At 40.6% G+C, this 15,938-nt stretch overlaps 1 protein-coding gene across 1 annotated transcript; it reads left to right on the forward strand.

Moving 5' to 3' along the window:
* The first annotated feature begins 514 nt into the window (after window positions 1-514).
* On the forward strand, window positions 515-12,831 carry bnip3lb (BCL2 interacting protein 3 like b). Its single transcript, XM_053340489.1, has 6 exons — window positions 515-785; window positions 4,135-4,366; window positions 6,543-6,621; window positions 7,039-7,148; window positions 8,201-8,350; window positions 10,444-12,831. The coding sequence occupies exons 1-6, from the start codon at window positions 728-730 to the stop codon at window positions 10,490-10,492; spliced, it is 678 nt and encodes a 225-aa protein (XP_053196464.1). The 5' UTR covers window positions 515-727; the 3' UTR covers window positions 10,493-12,831.
* Window positions 12,832-15,938: the final 3,107 nt, after the last annotated feature.

Here is a 15,938-nt window from a genome sequence, read left to right on the forward strand (position 1 = left end):
ACATAAGATGCTTAAATCAACAGACCTCCCACATCCAAGTGTACACTATAAACAAACACAGGACCAGCTGATTTCACTGATAAGGACACCTTCAGCTAGAACCACGTGTACAGACAGTAGTGCACCTGCTGGGTTTCAATCATTAAAAACTGCTTGCAGCTCACTTGTAGATCCAGCTGTGAATCTGTCACTGAACGACCAATGTCAACGAGCTGCTTTGGATCTTGAGCAACTACTTAAGAGTTAATTTAAATAAGCTTGTATGATGTGTGCATGAGCCAAGCTGTGGGCCACACGGCTGCCTCGTGTCTCGACTGGCCACGCGTGCTGTGTACGTGAGTGCATGCACGCCTCCCCTCCTACATGTACCCACTGAGCTCACGCCATTCAGCAGATAGATGCCATATTCTTGTCATTTCTACATTTCTACAGCGCATGCGTGCCGGAGCCCGTGTGTGTTTTTCAGTTCGTTATGTAATTCCTCTCCTCTCTCTCTCTTTTGTTATCAACGGGACGCGGTGACGTCACCACCCAGCTCCGGGAAGGGTTGAGCGGCTCGCGGCTGCTGCTTCTAGACCAGCTAACGGGACAAAAACAAACCGTAGCAGCGCTAAAGCGGGGGAAGAAGGCGACTTGGGTCAGTCTGCATGTGTGCAGATAAGGTATTGCACGTTTTGCATTGACTCGAGCCTTTTATGCAACCCGCCCTTGCTCACAAGAAACGACGATGTCCGAAGCTGCTAACGCTACTTCTACAGACAACAACGGAGACTCGGGGCTAAACGGTAAGCTTTAAATGGCTAGGAAATGCTAAAACTGTAACAGTCTGTCAGTGTGTTTTCTCAGTACCGTACTTGTCGAGGTACCCGACTGTACGTTTATATCAAGTTTATTGTGGGTTTTCCAATCATTGAAGATAGTTTTATAAACGCTCGTTTATCTTTTCCCCCCAGTGCAGCTACATAGGGGGAGGAGTGAGAACGCTATGTTCCGTGTGTTTATCGACAGTAGCTCGGCCAATAGCTTTTGGTGTGTGTCGATTGACGGGCAAGTAAGCCAATCAGCGAGTAACGCGGTGGGGCGAAGGTGGGTTTAAGCGTTGTCAACAAGGCTAGATCGAAGAAGTCAAAATTGGCAAAAATGGGGAACGTATTATTTGGACCATTTTTAACGTTTTTTCTGTATTATACAGCCACAGTTATCCTTCGAGACAAATTAAAGAAACACTCACATTAAATCAAAGTTATCTGCAGCGGATACATTCTGTTAACACTTTTAGGTGTTATTTTTTATACAATTCAATTTTTGTAAAAAGAATCCCTGTGTATGCAGTTAAGGTCAATTTCTAAATAAATCCTTAACTAAATTAGCATTTGGCATTTAGCTTTTGGGTGTGTGCTGTGTTTGTGTGTATGAGGTCATTTATCATGTGAACACACAGACTCAGGTTGTCGAAATGGGATATCTTATAAGACCTCTGCTTGCACAGACTGACGTAAACAAAGGCATGTTTAACACAGCTGCACTGACTCAGGGGCCTGTTTTGGGCCAAGTTTTACCACACTGTGGGGTGCCGTGACTTGGCATGCTATTTCTGGCCACAGTGACAGACGTGCAGACGTTTTGGACGTGAGGATGGTGAGAAAGTGTTTCACCACACAGCACAGTAGGAACATGAATGCTGGCCCATTTCGAAGCCACAATCTGGGCTGAAGTCAAACTTTCCAGACACCAATCCAGAGACACCTTTTTCCCTCCGACTAGGATAGCCAGTGAATGAATAGTCACCTTTTTAAAATTGCCTGCAGAGCAAATAAGTTTCCAGCATTTGGCTTGTAGACGCTAATAATATTATAACCTGGTTTATGGCTGTCATTTGTACATTCAACAGCTGTATCTTTTCCTGTCAGCTGGAAAGCAACAAGTGCTGCTTTTATGAGGTTATCTGTCATTATGTCCAAGTCTGGTAGTCCTGTTGTTTAACTTTAGAAAAGTTCAATTTTTTGTAGGAATACTATATAACTTATTTTTTAGAAGGTCCTGAGTTCTTTGCTGTCACAAAAGTTATTAAACACTATTTTTTAAAGAACTTTTGCATTTGGCAGATAAACCTGGTTTTTATCATTACATCTGACTGAAGCACAACATTCACAGCAGATTTTGTTAGTGGCATTGTGCACTAGGACGTTTTAGAGTGTCTCTGTATATGCTGAGACACTGCCGTAGGGACAATAAGACCTTGCACTTATCAGATAGAGAGTCCAGCAGTGTGCTTTGTTATCTGAGAGGCTGTGTTATTTTTAGCATTTCCTGGAGCCTGTCATAAACATTTTTCTATCTAATACCTGAGATCTTGAGGCAAGAGAAAGGGGCAGCTGTGGCCCTCCTGCCCTCCTTTTTCTGAACCCTCGGCATCAGTAGATCAAAGAGATCACATCGTGTCTGCCACTTCTAAACCGACCCAACAGCTGATAACAACGTTGTGGCCAGAATGTTCGGAAGCATCAGCGCCATGGCAACGTGGTTTTAGTCCACGGAGCGGAGACAATGGGCTGTCGACAGCAGCTTGGCTCGTAGTCCGCTGTGTAATCCGCAGGATGAGAGCGAGTGCTGAGTCGAGACCTGGTTACGATGGGGGCATTGGGGGGCATAACATTTGGGTAGTGGGTATAACTGGGCCTTGTGCCTAAATTGTGAAATTCAGTCCCCTGACAGCTCATGTGAACACGGTGTTGTTTACTTACCTTTATGGGGATCATGTGACCTGTTTGGGAGGTCTTCCTCAGTTATGTTTTAGTAAGTGCAGAAGGAGAAAGTGTTTTTAAAGCTGCGTGGTAATGGGATAATACAGATTATTTTACCCCATTCCCCAAATTCTTTGCCCTGGCTAACCTGACCTTTCCTCTATATCTGTAACCCGGCTGTGATACGCTGTACCCCAAATGCCAGTCCATGCCAGAGCTCACGTACAAACAGCACAGCGTCATATATCACATTCAAGGTCTAGAAGAAACCACGGTGGATACACTGGCACGCATTTAATGCCCTTTCATCACACGGCAGTAAAAGGGGCTTTACTCCTGAACCTCTTTGATTGACAGTCTCAGGCCGTCTGTCTTGTGTTCCCCCTCTGACTTACAGTCAGGAAATAATTTTGGCATCTCTCTCATCGCTCTATTTTGCTTTGGTGTTGAGTGAAAAACATTTCTGCTGCACTCTGTAGGCTAAGTTAAAAAGACAAGAAGAAGATACTTTGGCACGTCAAAGCAGGAAAAGCACAGGTGCAGTTAATAATATTAACGGTTACTATGTATCCGATTAGTCGTGCCAGTTATCAGACCGCTGTGTTGTACATGCTGATTCACCAGGACACTAAAAATTGAGTCAGAACACCTTTAATACACCTGTGCCTGTCCTACTATTACAACTCAAATGTCTTCACAAACAGTATCTATCACAACTTGTTCATTATTCTAGGAATATAACCAAAAGAGTGGAAATATGCACCACAATTTTAAAAATGGCTTTTAAATGATGCTTCCCATTTACACACTGATGATTTTAGTGGCAAACGGAAGCACAGCGCCTGCTCTTTAAAAGCATACCAGGGCAGTCAGCCTGAGCAGGATATTGGCTTATTGATTTACTGACATGACTTAACACTGGCTCCGTCTTATCAGGTGATACTGATAGTTGTATCCAAATGTTAGAAAATCTTTGAAAAGCAAGGCAAAATTTTGAAGACCTCTAATCTTAATGTTGTCTATGTATTACCTAAACACCCTCATGCAGCTGTTTTACATACATTCAGTTGAAATGCTACTTTGGCATAAGTTGGCCAAAATGTAAAGAATGAACAGTCACACCTAGTAATGGTTCTCTAACACTGCAACAAAAATAAACTAAAAGTCATTAAAATCAAGTTTGAAAATCACAAAATTACCATAAGCTGATGTACATTTCTCTCTAACTATGGAGGTCAGTGTTTTCTTGCAGCAGGGTGAAAATTGTTTAATCTGATTTACTTATTTCCTCCTCTCTTTTTTTAAACTAGAAACATGCTGTATGTTTTGCAGCACCGACACAGGCAAGCTAATGAGGAGTCGTGTGTGTTTGTCTTTTTTCTTCGCTCAGGGTCCTGGGTGGAGTTGGAGATGAACAGAGGCACGGCTGGTTCGACCCAGTCATCTTCCACAGCGGAGCCGGCCCCGGGCCTGCTACCCCTCCCTCAGGTGGAAGAAGAAGAGGCCATGGTGGGAGGGCTGGAGCACGTCCCGTCCTCGTCCTCGATCCACAATGGAGACATGGAGAAGATCCTGTTGGACGCCCAGCACGAGTCGAGCCGCAGCAACTCCTCCTGCGACAGGTAGCGTTCAGAGTCCCAGTTTTATTCAGTCGCTCAAAATACACCAGGACCTGCCCTGCTGAGCAGCCCTGAGGAGACTCTGAAACCCCATTAGCTACCTGTTAATGGGAACATAATTTAACTGCAACACAGCTGAGAAAATGTATTTAAAAATACCACAAACCATACATAGATTAATAAAAACAAAATAAACTTTCCTGACTGAAAATATTGATCCCGTTCTGTTTGAGACACTGTATTCAGGTAAGAGACTGGACAGCTGTAGCAGTTCTGAAAGCAAATATATGTTTAGAAAATGGATGAAAACAGAAACTCCTACAGTTGAGGGTTGGTTCAATGTGATTCATGATATCTTTATAATGTAGAAATCAGCATTTGTTTAAGACTAGATCAGACTTGAGCTAAACTAACATTAACATTTACTCCCTTTTAGTTCTTAAAGGGAGTTAACTTTACTTTTCTTTAACTTTAATATAATTGATCTGTTTCCCTTTTCACTGTATTGATTTATACATACAGGCAGACATTGTATCTAGATGATGATTTTCTTTTACTATTCTTTTCCATTCCCTTGATTCCGAAAGTTAAAAACTGCAACGTGATAGAAAGCTGGTCGTACTCTATGATATTAACAACTATACAAAACCCATGTTCCAAATAAAAAAACCTTTCTCTGAAACTCAAAAACAAAATAAAAAGGTCAAATAGCCATTTATATTTCCTAATCTGCTTAAAATGAAATAAGATTAGAGCAGGAGACTTTCAGCCATGCTTGAAAAAAGTTCAAAGGAAGACATGAGTTCATACCAGCCTGTGTTTGTAGCTCTGGAAGATTTAGACTTGGTGTTGAAGTTGGTTCCTAACTTCACTTTAAACACAGTTTCAGAACATAGTTGATTTTAAAGCCAAAGAAGATTCACTTAATTATAACCATGGCTTTGATGTGAAGCTATGGGATATTTAGAAACCTGTTATTAGCTTCCTAGTGACACAGGTTTACACAAGAGAAAAATTACACCCTTTTTTAAGAGCTTTTTGTAGAAATAAAAATAAAATGATGATCTTTCTTGTTCAAATACTGAGAAAACAACACTTTTTAGTAGCTGTCAGCCTACAGCATGCCAAGATGGCTGTTTTTCTGCTTCTCACTTAATAAAAACTCCCTGGAAAAAACTTTGCAAACCCTTTTTTTTTGTAAGAGGTGTTTTAATATCGGTCACTTTGATTCCGACTCGGCCTCTATTAGCTGCTCCGGAGTTGAGTCTGCTTCTTATAATAAAATGACGTCATCTTTCACATGGCGTCTCTCATTTTATTAACAGTGTTAGAAGAATCCTGACCTCTCAACCCCCTGTACCCATCAGCAACCGCATCATGTGCTTGTGCGTAATCCTCAAGTTTTTCGATAAAACAGCTTATCAGAAAGGCCGGGGTAAGTCAGCTGTCAGTGAGTCACCTGAGGATGTTTGTGAGGATTTGAGTCAAGAACACTGAATCAACAGGCCGCCCTGATACGAGTAGGAAAACAAACAGCATCACGGACGCTGTCTTACCAAAGGGCTCGGGTTTAGTATTACACAGAGTTAATTAGGGGATTGTTTTCTTTATAAATCCCACTAAGACAAACGGTAAAGTACCACATTTCAACAGAGAGATCAGAGGACAGGAGCAGCGTGTATTTTACTGGTGAAACATTCAACAAGATGAGATTTGTAAGCACTAATAACAAACAGTGCTAATACTATTTGAGCTGCATGTTACCTTATGATTACTTTTAATTGCAACTCATTTAATTTATTGCTTTCTTTTCCTATTAAGTGATGAATTGCTTCATCTAAGGTACTTTCCAGCACTGTTACCATGGCAGTGTACCAAGGGCAGAAAAAGAAGCTGTGTTCAAACTGTCATACATTTTTCTGGTTTTGTAGTAATCCATTCAACCTTAAATAGTAAAGGAGCATATACTAGAAGCACGGTTGCTATGGTAACCTGTACTTTAAATATCTTTTGTTCACTGATTTGGAACTTGTGACCTGAGCGATGAAGCCAGAGGTTTCCCGTCACATGACTGTGTTGAAATACCTTCTATAATTTAAAGTCCAGTAAGTCACTGATGAGAATGACCTCAATGATAACAAGGTCTCTGAATTTTTTTTTTTTTTTTTTTGACCCACAGTCCCCCAAGGCCCCACAGTCCCCAGGATGATGGACAGATCATCTTTGACGTGGACGTGACCAGCAGAAGAGACAGCCAAGTAAGAGCTCGCACGCCTCCCGGGTTCTTCATCGGTCTGTTGCCATGGCAACCACGACCGTCAGCCCCGAGGTGGTGTGCCTACGTGAAAACGACAACTGCTGCCTGCCTTTTTAGTTTCCAAGGAGACAGCCGCCCCACCCAGCGTGTCTTTTCTTTTTTTGCAGCATGTGCTCTCATCATCACTGTCACTCTGTTTCTGTTTGATAAAGATTCACTCGTTTCATTGCTGATGCTTTGATTCAGTTTTGATCTCTGTCAGGGAGAATCTCATCTGCAGTCAAAAACTGATTTGAGAATGTTAGACATATGCACAAATATACAATACACACCTTTTTGGATCCTGAAAGAAATGGTCAAAGACATAGATATCATCTGAAGTATGAGGCTGCTAATGTTTGTGTCTCTGTGTCTGTAGTCAGAAGAGGACATCATGGACAAGGAGAGGGAGAGGGACATGGACATCTTGATGAAGGACTCAGACTGGGTTGCTGACTGGTCCAGTCGACCGGAAAACATTCCCCCCAAGTAAGTCTCAACTCGGTAAACATAAAGGTAATGTTTCCATGGCAACTGAACACACACAGCTGCTTGTTTGTCCAGAGAAAGTGGTTAGTCATTAAGGCAATAAAGTTGGTCTAAAGCACAAATATAAAGCCAGCTGCCAGAAAATGTCTATAAAACTCTGATGCCGACTTAACTTTTGAAGAGGTGAAGGTGAATTTGATCCACAGAATAGAACCATTTTTATATTACCAGAAATGAACAGCTCTTCCTGGATTTTTGCGTCCTTAAGAACCTTTTTATTCTTGACAATCAGTTTCTGTGAAACCTTGGCAGCCACGTGCTCAGCTGGTACACATTCATATAACCCAGTCAACAGGTTGGGGTTAGCCTGTCAGCCAATTAAAATCATTATATTACATGTGTCATTATTACTATGTGCCCTCAGCCCTGTTTTTAAAAATATTTAATATTGGTATCTTGTAAATATATACCAACAAAAATACTTTAATGAAATTTTATACAAAATGAGCAAAAGGTCAAATGTTATCCAGTCAAATCAAGTCATCTCTCTAGTCACATTTGTTTTTAACAAAGGGTGAGATTTTACAGTTCATTTCAGTTCATTTTGATTTGTACTTTAGTGGCAGGTTTGAAATTTACTGTAGGGCTACTGCTAATGATCATTTTTGCTATTCAGTTATTTTTAGGTTTTCAGTATACAATGATACAAAACAGAGAAAAGAAAATGGATAATCGTAGCTTTATCTCCAACTCTTCTCACCTTATTTAGCTTTGTATTTAACCTCTTGGTGTGCTCAGCTACTTTCACAGTCAGGTTAAGATTCACTGTGATACAACTGTAACATTTTTGAATGTCTTGGAGTGACCCCCCCCCCCCCCCCCCAGTTTTGCAGTAGCATTGTCATAAAATGCCCTTCTCCTCCCTTAGACTATACAGAATATACAGCTGTATTACTTTTGCTCTGCATGTCTCAGTAAGTGCTACTGTGTGTGTTACTGAGTCGTCTCCAGACCAACACAAACGGAACAAATCTTTGACTGGTTGTTTGCAGGGAGTTTCATTTCCGTCACCCTCGCCGTTCAGTAACGCTCAGCATGAGGAAGACCGGGGCCATGAAGAAAGGAGGCATCTTCTCCGCTGAGTTCCTTAAAGTCTTCATCCCATCGCTGCTACTATCACACATCCTCGCTCTGGGGCTGGGGTAAGAAACAAATATCACATGACCTGTAAACACTCTTTGTTGCTCTGAGAAGTGCATTCTTATCAGGGTTGAAAACCAGCATCACAGAACATTGAAACTGTCCATGAAACCAAAGCAACAGATATTATTTTAGCTTACCTGAATGCAGGTAGCTCAGCATTCAATGTTGGTATTTGGTCATTGGTATTACTATGAAAGCATTTAATGCTTGGGTTGGAAGCTCTTTACCATTTTTAATATTTAAAACCATTTTTATGTACTAAACCTAATTTGTATTTAATTTTTAGTGTCTCATATTTCCCAGTAATACATAAACCCCAGCAGGGGGAGCTGCCCAACCGCAGACACAGTCAGCTGGGTCCCTTCCTTCATAGCTGTCTAACAAATTAGCAGAGCAGCTGCCGACTGAAATGCTGCACACCTGCTGTCTCATAGTGAGCTATGACACTCCCAGGAGCACTTTCTGCGTGTGATAACACATGTTACAGCATGTCCCTGCAACCATACCAAGGACAGCAGTGCTCTCTTACACATGATGTGGTATGCAATGAGTGTCATTAATAAACTGAGTAATCACAACATCCCTTTTGGCCATTTTGGGGTTAATAGAGTCAGAAGTCACTGTGTTCTGAAGTGAATTCATCTAAACTTTCCACTATGATACTACTGTAAATGTCTGTCTTCATTCAAAAGCAAGTGAAAAGATACAGTGCATAGTTTTTATGGTATTATTATGAGTTAATAATACCATAAAAACAATGTGCTGTATCCTTTTAAAGTAGTTCATATTGAAAAAAGAAAAAAATATGACAGCTCTATAAATAGACTTTTCTGAATTGCCACACTGACGCCCTTCTTCAGTGTGTGTGCTGGCAATTTCCCAGCCAATAGACACAGGTGGTTTTAATTATAGATGTCCACGGCTAGTACAACAGGTGTATTCCAGCAGGGGGAGCCACAATCATATGATGTAGCTCACTGACAATAAATCGATGAAACATTTTTTTTTAAATGTATGTAACCTTCATCACATGATTGTGGCTCCCTCTGCTGGGGCCTGTGTCTATTGATGGTGAAATTGTCAGTACACAAATTGAAGAAGGCATCCTAGTCTTAATAGTGTCCGTTTTAATCGTTCTTAATCCTCTTCATATACAGTTTACACTTTGTTCATTTTCTCAGTTACATGGGAGTCAGTAGTTCTGGGTTTAAATGATGGGTGTAGCATAGTTACAGGTAGTATATTTAGATTTACTAATATATTCTGTAATACTATGGTTATATTACGAAACATTCCAAAATCTATTTGTGCAAACACTTGTGTAGACACTTGTGGTATCAATACACATCCATTTAGGATAAAATCAGTACTCTGGTGCAGTCTGCTGGAATCATATATTGGCTTCAATTTTAAAAACTAAATCTTAACTGTACCTATCTGCATGTCCAGCTTCAATATGGACCATGTATACAGTGGCTATATTCTTTTAATGAAGCTAAAGCACCACAGAGGCAGCTTTGTGTCATTGTGTTGGCTTGTAATACAATCTTTACTTTTTCTTCAATCAGTGTTCATAAAATAAAGAAAAGAAAGAAAGGAGAAGCTATTTTCTAGTTTGCACATCACAGCCCAGCAAAGTATGTTACTGTCCAACCATACGTATTGTGTAATTAATAACATTAATAATAACTCTGTTGTAGCAATTAGTGAAATGCATTCATTAACATTGTCAGTAGTCAAATCAGTGTTGATGAGCTAGAATGTGAGGCAGTGAAACAAAAGTCTATTCGTCTTCATTTACACTCCACATATTTTACCCCTGCTGATATGCGATCCCCCGCTGTAGCCCTGTGTCCCCCCTACTGGGGTCCAATACCAGTTTGGGACCTGCTTGCATAACATCTATTTTTGAAGAATCCATTGAAAGGTCAAGACAAGATAACAAATGTGATTCCTGACCTCAGATCAGGGGGTATTGACAAGAGGTTAAGCTTTTCCAGACATTTTAGTGACCACCATGCTGAATTTCAACAGAAGGTTTGTTGGACGGTGATTTGTAACCTGCTCCTTTCTCTGCTCACCTTCTCTACAGAGTGTACATCGGAAAGAGGTTGACCACGCCACCAGCCAGCTCTTTCTGAGCCCAAATCTGAAGAAAAGTGCCTGAGAAGTGGCCATGAGATGTTGGAGAAAGTTTTGCTGTTGTGAGAAGAACGCCCGTCTCTCCCTCCCTCTGTCCCGCCTGCTCCCGCTATTCCCCCTCCTCATCCCTGAGATATGACATGTTCTCAGTAGGAGTAATGCATCTGCCTCTTCCACCTCCTTTTCTCTCCTCCCCCCCCCCCCCCCCCTCCTCTTTATTTCTTTTTTTTTTTTCTTGATCTGCTTCCTCTCTGACTGTCTGTCTGTAGATATCCCTCTTTCTCCCTTCTTATACCCCATCACTCATTTGTAGAAGCTTTTTAAAGAATGAATAAGGTCATATTTCCTCCCCCCCTCTCTTTTTGGTTTAAATGTTTATAACGGGTGGGTTTTCAGGAAGGGTCGCAGCATTAAACCAAACTCTTCTACTACACGTGATGTCCCAGTGCCCTTTGATCATCCTATAACAAATAGAGGACTGTCCAGTATTTAGAACTGACCAGAGATTGTGCCACCAACGCGAGTAGCCCCAACTCGATCTAGAAGGGTTCGACCAAATTTCCGAGTGGGCTACACAAACTGAAAATGTGATCATGCCTTCTTTTTTTTGAAAGTAGCCATTTTGCTAATTATCTTTAGATAAGATAGTCTTTTTTAATTTATTTTACAACAGTGATGGTTTATTGAGAAGTTGTATTAAAGAAAGGATTTTACCACAGTGGCCATCCCAAACCACAAGCGCTCATGAATTTGCACCGGGGGGGATGTAGCGTCCAGCTGTCTGTCAGTTGAGAGATAGAGTGAGAGAGAGAAAGAAAGAGAGAGAATTACATGATTTTACCTTTCTTTTTCTTTTTTTTCCTGTGACAGAAAGTAGAAACAATACGATGAAAGATGAAGTGACATTTGCAAAGTGACAATAACTGGAAAGCAGGGTGTAGGGGTGTGTGTGTGTGTCTGTGTGTCTGTGTGTATGTGTGTGTGTGTGGTGCAGGCAGGCAGAACGTCCCTCTCAGTGTGTACACTAACAGTATTGTGTGGTTGTGGGGTCCAGAAACCTGTCTGCGTCCATGTGGTCCTTCCACTGTCTCCCGGCTCGTCTGTGACATATCGTAGTGATCCTAACTGGTCACTTCCTGCTTACGTTTTCTCCAGATTGGGCTGGATATTACATGGTACAACGCTGATTGTTACATATATGTGGATCTGAAGGAATCAGAAGTTAGTTGGAACCAAAACCTTGAGATTTTATAATGGAGAATTTCAGTTTTGGGACATTTGTTTTGAGGATGTTTTGAGTGATTTTATTTTAGAAGTAATCAACTTTTAATAAATTACTTTGATACAAGGAGTTTTGCTCTCAAGATATCGCTTCATTAGGGTCGTTTTTAGTTATTAGCAAACAAGAAAATGTCCAGTAGTAGCCAGCCCTACATCATAACACTCCCAACACATTTGCCAAAATGCACAAAGCAAGCAGAAATGCTTCATCAGGCTGCAGATCAGTAGGCCTGAGTTTGGACAGGCAGGAGATACTTGATCCTCAGTTTTACAGTCGTCTGCCTCCTCTGAGTGATGCCGCTGAGCTGCAGCAGCTTCTAATCGGCTGAAGGGAGGGTCCGCTTTCGCTGAACGAGGCTCTACTTAACGTGTAAACACAGGTACTTGGCTAGCGTGGGTCGGTTGTATTTACCAATTTAGAATTTCAGATCTCAAAGCACAGTAGAAAGTATCTGAAGTTCTGAGTTTAGTGCACCTTTTCTGGTATCCACAGAAACCTGATGCTTTCTCAAGTGGCCAGAGGATGCTGGAAAGTACAATTTACCTGTTCATGAAATCATTTGTAGCGAATACGATTCTTCTTATAATCTAACAGTGACCGGGTTAGACTGTCGGCTTTCATCGTCTTCATTTCAGCCACAGAGATGCTGCACTGTTATTTTGTGCGATGTCCATGTCTCTGCCTGTACACGCAGCTTTGTAAAGCATTAAGTCGGATTGTTCTTTCCCGTCTTGGTTTGTTGTTGTTTTGTTGAGTTTTTTGTTTTTCCTGACGTCGGAGAAAGATTGTGAACGCGCAGAGCAGGAGTCTGATAAGTTTGACACAGATCATGTTCTCACAACTGAATTAAAGGTGTGAAAAATCAAACCCCCTATTGGTTGATGGCAGGGCCTGATGTGAATAGGAAGTGGGAGGTGTTTGAAAGAGATTTCCCTCAGACTGCGATGGTCTAACAGTAGTTATTGTAATGATGCATTTGCTTTAATTTTCTTTTTTCCCACTACATTGGAAAAAATGATGAACATTTTGTCATTAAAGATTACCTGAATGAAGCTACTCTGAGTATGCCTTTTTAATTTTGCAAGTTTTGTTTCTAATTTTATTCAAAACGCAGAGGAAAAAAAGGAAATTTGATCTACATTTCCATGACAACCAAGCGACTCCCATCTGTTGAGGGAAAAGCTGGGATGTGATGGAAAGCACCAAAAACAGCTACTACTGGACCAAGTGGGAAGATTGTTTTGAGATGGAATAAAAAAAAAGAAAAAAGTTTTTGTTTTTTTCCCGTCCACATGGCTACACACACACACACACACACACACACACATACACGCGCAGTGTCACAGTCCATAACTGCTTATTTGGATGTAATTCAAGTCCACAGCAGCAGAAGCTTCATGCGTGCCTTGTGAGTTAGTGCACATAGCTGAAGCCTGAGGCATCACGCTTCTCAGGAAATCCCAGACGTTTCCTGGCTGCTGGAGGAACTCCTCTTGACAGCAGGAAGATACTGACTCTTAAAAAAAGCAGCTGAGGTGAGGTCTGTTGTAAAAGCACATTTTATTTGCTACTAGACAGCTACAAATAGTTCCATTTTAGTTATGTAATTTTAAAAAGTGGATAAATAATGAATTTGAAGGTCTAGACTCTATTGTCTAAGGAACAGCACTTACCACAGCACTTACCGGGGAGACTATCTTGTTTTGAATCTGCCTCAGTTTAAAGCCCCTTCCTGTCAAATATAACATTACCAGAAGCGTTGAGTTGTTCCTTGCTGAATCCTCATCCATCAAACCTTTGACCTGGTGTGATCTGGATGTTTTAGCTGCTTGAAACCAGAGCATGAAGTCAACATGTCAGCACTGATATGAGGTACTTGAACCTGCTCAATGAAGCTCCTGGGTACAGTCAGTCTGCTGCATTAGAGCTGAGTGGGGAAGCACTGCACTCCAGTGGCAGACACTCTGCAGTGCGGACTGTCACTGAGAGCCTTTTATTTCCTTTAAAATGTCACTAAGTTTTTGTTTTTTTCTGCTGAAGCCTGTGCTGATGCAAGTACTGCCTCTACTACACATCTCAGGCTTGGAGTGGAGCTCCTCACTCTAAGGCAATGGAGAGGGTCATAAAATGTTATTTTCATACAAAAACGAGGAGCATGCCAGCTTCAGTGCTGTTTTTTATTTTTGTTTCTGCTTTTCTTCTTCACATCTACTTCCAATGAGGTGAGGGCACTTCCATTAGAAGTGAATATAACACCAAGACAGGTGTACTTATCACACAGCTTAACTATTAAAGAACAAAGTGAAAATTCTTCTTCAAAACACATTTTTTACCATGAACTTAATTTAGTTCTTGTTTACAACCATGCAGTATTTTCTACAATAAGCCAATGTACTAATTTGCATTAGTACTGCAGTCCATGCATTTTAACATGTGACCACATACTTAAAAATCTATTAATGCAATAATCTATTGTTTTTCTCACACAAAAATATACATCCTCCTTTCCTTTGGGACCCTGAAACTCATTTGGGTGTAGCTATATGAAAGAACTACTACTTACTACAACCTACTGCTGCCAATACAGTTTATTTAACTTATGTGTTCCACACCAACGTCTCTCCATACATTAAAATGAAACATCTGCATTGTATCCACGTGTGTAGCAATTCTTGATGGAACGACAGTGTTCTTCTGTTTCTGGACATTGTTGGACTCAATCATTTCATTGATGACTTCATAGAGTATGATTTTGAGTATACAATGTGACTTGCTTTTATTATTATTATATAACATAGTTTAACCTGTAACATCACATGAACATATAAACATAACAAATGGAGGTAAAATATCTGTTAGAGTTGTTTTTAACTGTTAATGCTCAATATAGATACAAAACAATAAGATAAAAAATAAAAAACAATAAAATCTCTGAGTAAGCAAATCAATGCATTTCACAGAATGTCAAACTATTCCTTTAAGACTTTGCATTACATTTTTAGGTTGTGTTAAGAGGATAAGGAGGAGGAAATGAGAGGAATTTATTGTAACCCCCCCCCCCCCCCCCAAAAAAAAATCCAGGAGGTGAATGCAGCAGGTTAAGCTTCCTGTTGTTCTTCATGAGTAAACTGATGCAGATAAGACATTAGCAGTGTGTTGAGTCAAATAAATGGATCATAAAGGAAACAAAAAACAAACACAGCTTTTTAAAAATAACTAATGTGATGTTCAGCTGATTGAAATTCATGTTGGCTGTGCATGTTCTAATTAACCCAATACAAAAAACGGTATATATCACAAGCTCACATAATCTAAGCTGAAAAAGATAAGAACAGAAAAAGGGCAGAATCATGCTGATGTCTCTGTGTACAGTTTTAATCAGGTAAACAGTAAGTGATCTGAAGGTAAACCCTCCAATCACTGCTCCCTCTTCAACAATGCCTCCTCCAGTCCTCCTCCGTCCTCCCTATATGGAACCTCAGAACACCTGTTCCTGACCAATCCAGACACAGTGAGACACGTAGCTCCTCCCACTGCAGCTGATGGCGTTACCATGGGTTACAGGGTGGTGGCCAGTTCTGTCTCCATCCCTCTGTTGTGGAGACTTTCCTCCTCTTCTCCTCAGGATACACTGCAGCAGCTTTGAGAAGCGCAGACAGGCACGTACTGTGATTCATGATGAAGTGAAAGGAGGAAATCTGAATGTTGACAGTCCACTGGGATGATTCAGTGTGTAAAGATTAGCTTCTTTTCATGCTGTGTGTGCTAATCAAGACAGCTGTTGTGTGTAGTAAATATGAAACATCAGCTGTGCTCATGTTCATGCTTCATTTTTTTAAAATCATTTAACGACTCATTAAACAACCAAAACATCTATAGTGTAATTAACATATTTCAGGCACATTATGCCAGAAATATTAAGAAAATATAGAAAAAACAATTTCTAGTGATTTATGTATTTATAGAGCAAAATCAGTGACATACAATGTTAGATTTAAATGTATATTATCTGTAAGCAGTGTGTCTTTCCTGTCCTCACCCACCTACTTGTCTGCCAGCAGGAAGAAGCTTTATTAAAGGGGAACTCAAAACATTTTTACAGTAAAAAAAAGGAGTTTTCCAAATGCATTATTGATATATTTAGTGTTGAAAGAAAGGAAATT

The sequence above is a fragment of the Scomber japonicus genome, chromosome 19 (assembly GCF_027409825.1).
Source record: "Scomber japonicus isolate fScoJap1 chromosome 19, fScoJap1.pri, whole genome shotgun sequence".
In the NCBI taxonomy this organism is placed as follows: domain Eukaryota; kingdom Metazoa; phylum Chordata; class Actinopteri; order Scombriformes; family Scombridae; genus Scomber; species Scomber japonicus.

Bases quoted from the DNA above. Each gene is read 5' to 3' on its own strand.
- bnip3lb (XM_053340489.1), top strand. From the start codon at position 728: ATGTCCGAAGCTGCTAACGCTACTTCTACAGACAACAACGGAGACTCG. The intron at 786-4,134 runs GTAAGCTTTAAA...TTCTTCGCTCAG, and splicing joins CGGAGACTCGGGGCTAAACG to GGTCCTGGGTGGAGTTGGAG. The intron at 7,149-8,200 runs GTAAGTCTCAAC...GGTTGTTTGCAG, and splicing joins CCGGAAAACATTCCCCCCAA to GGAGTTTCATTTCCGTCACC.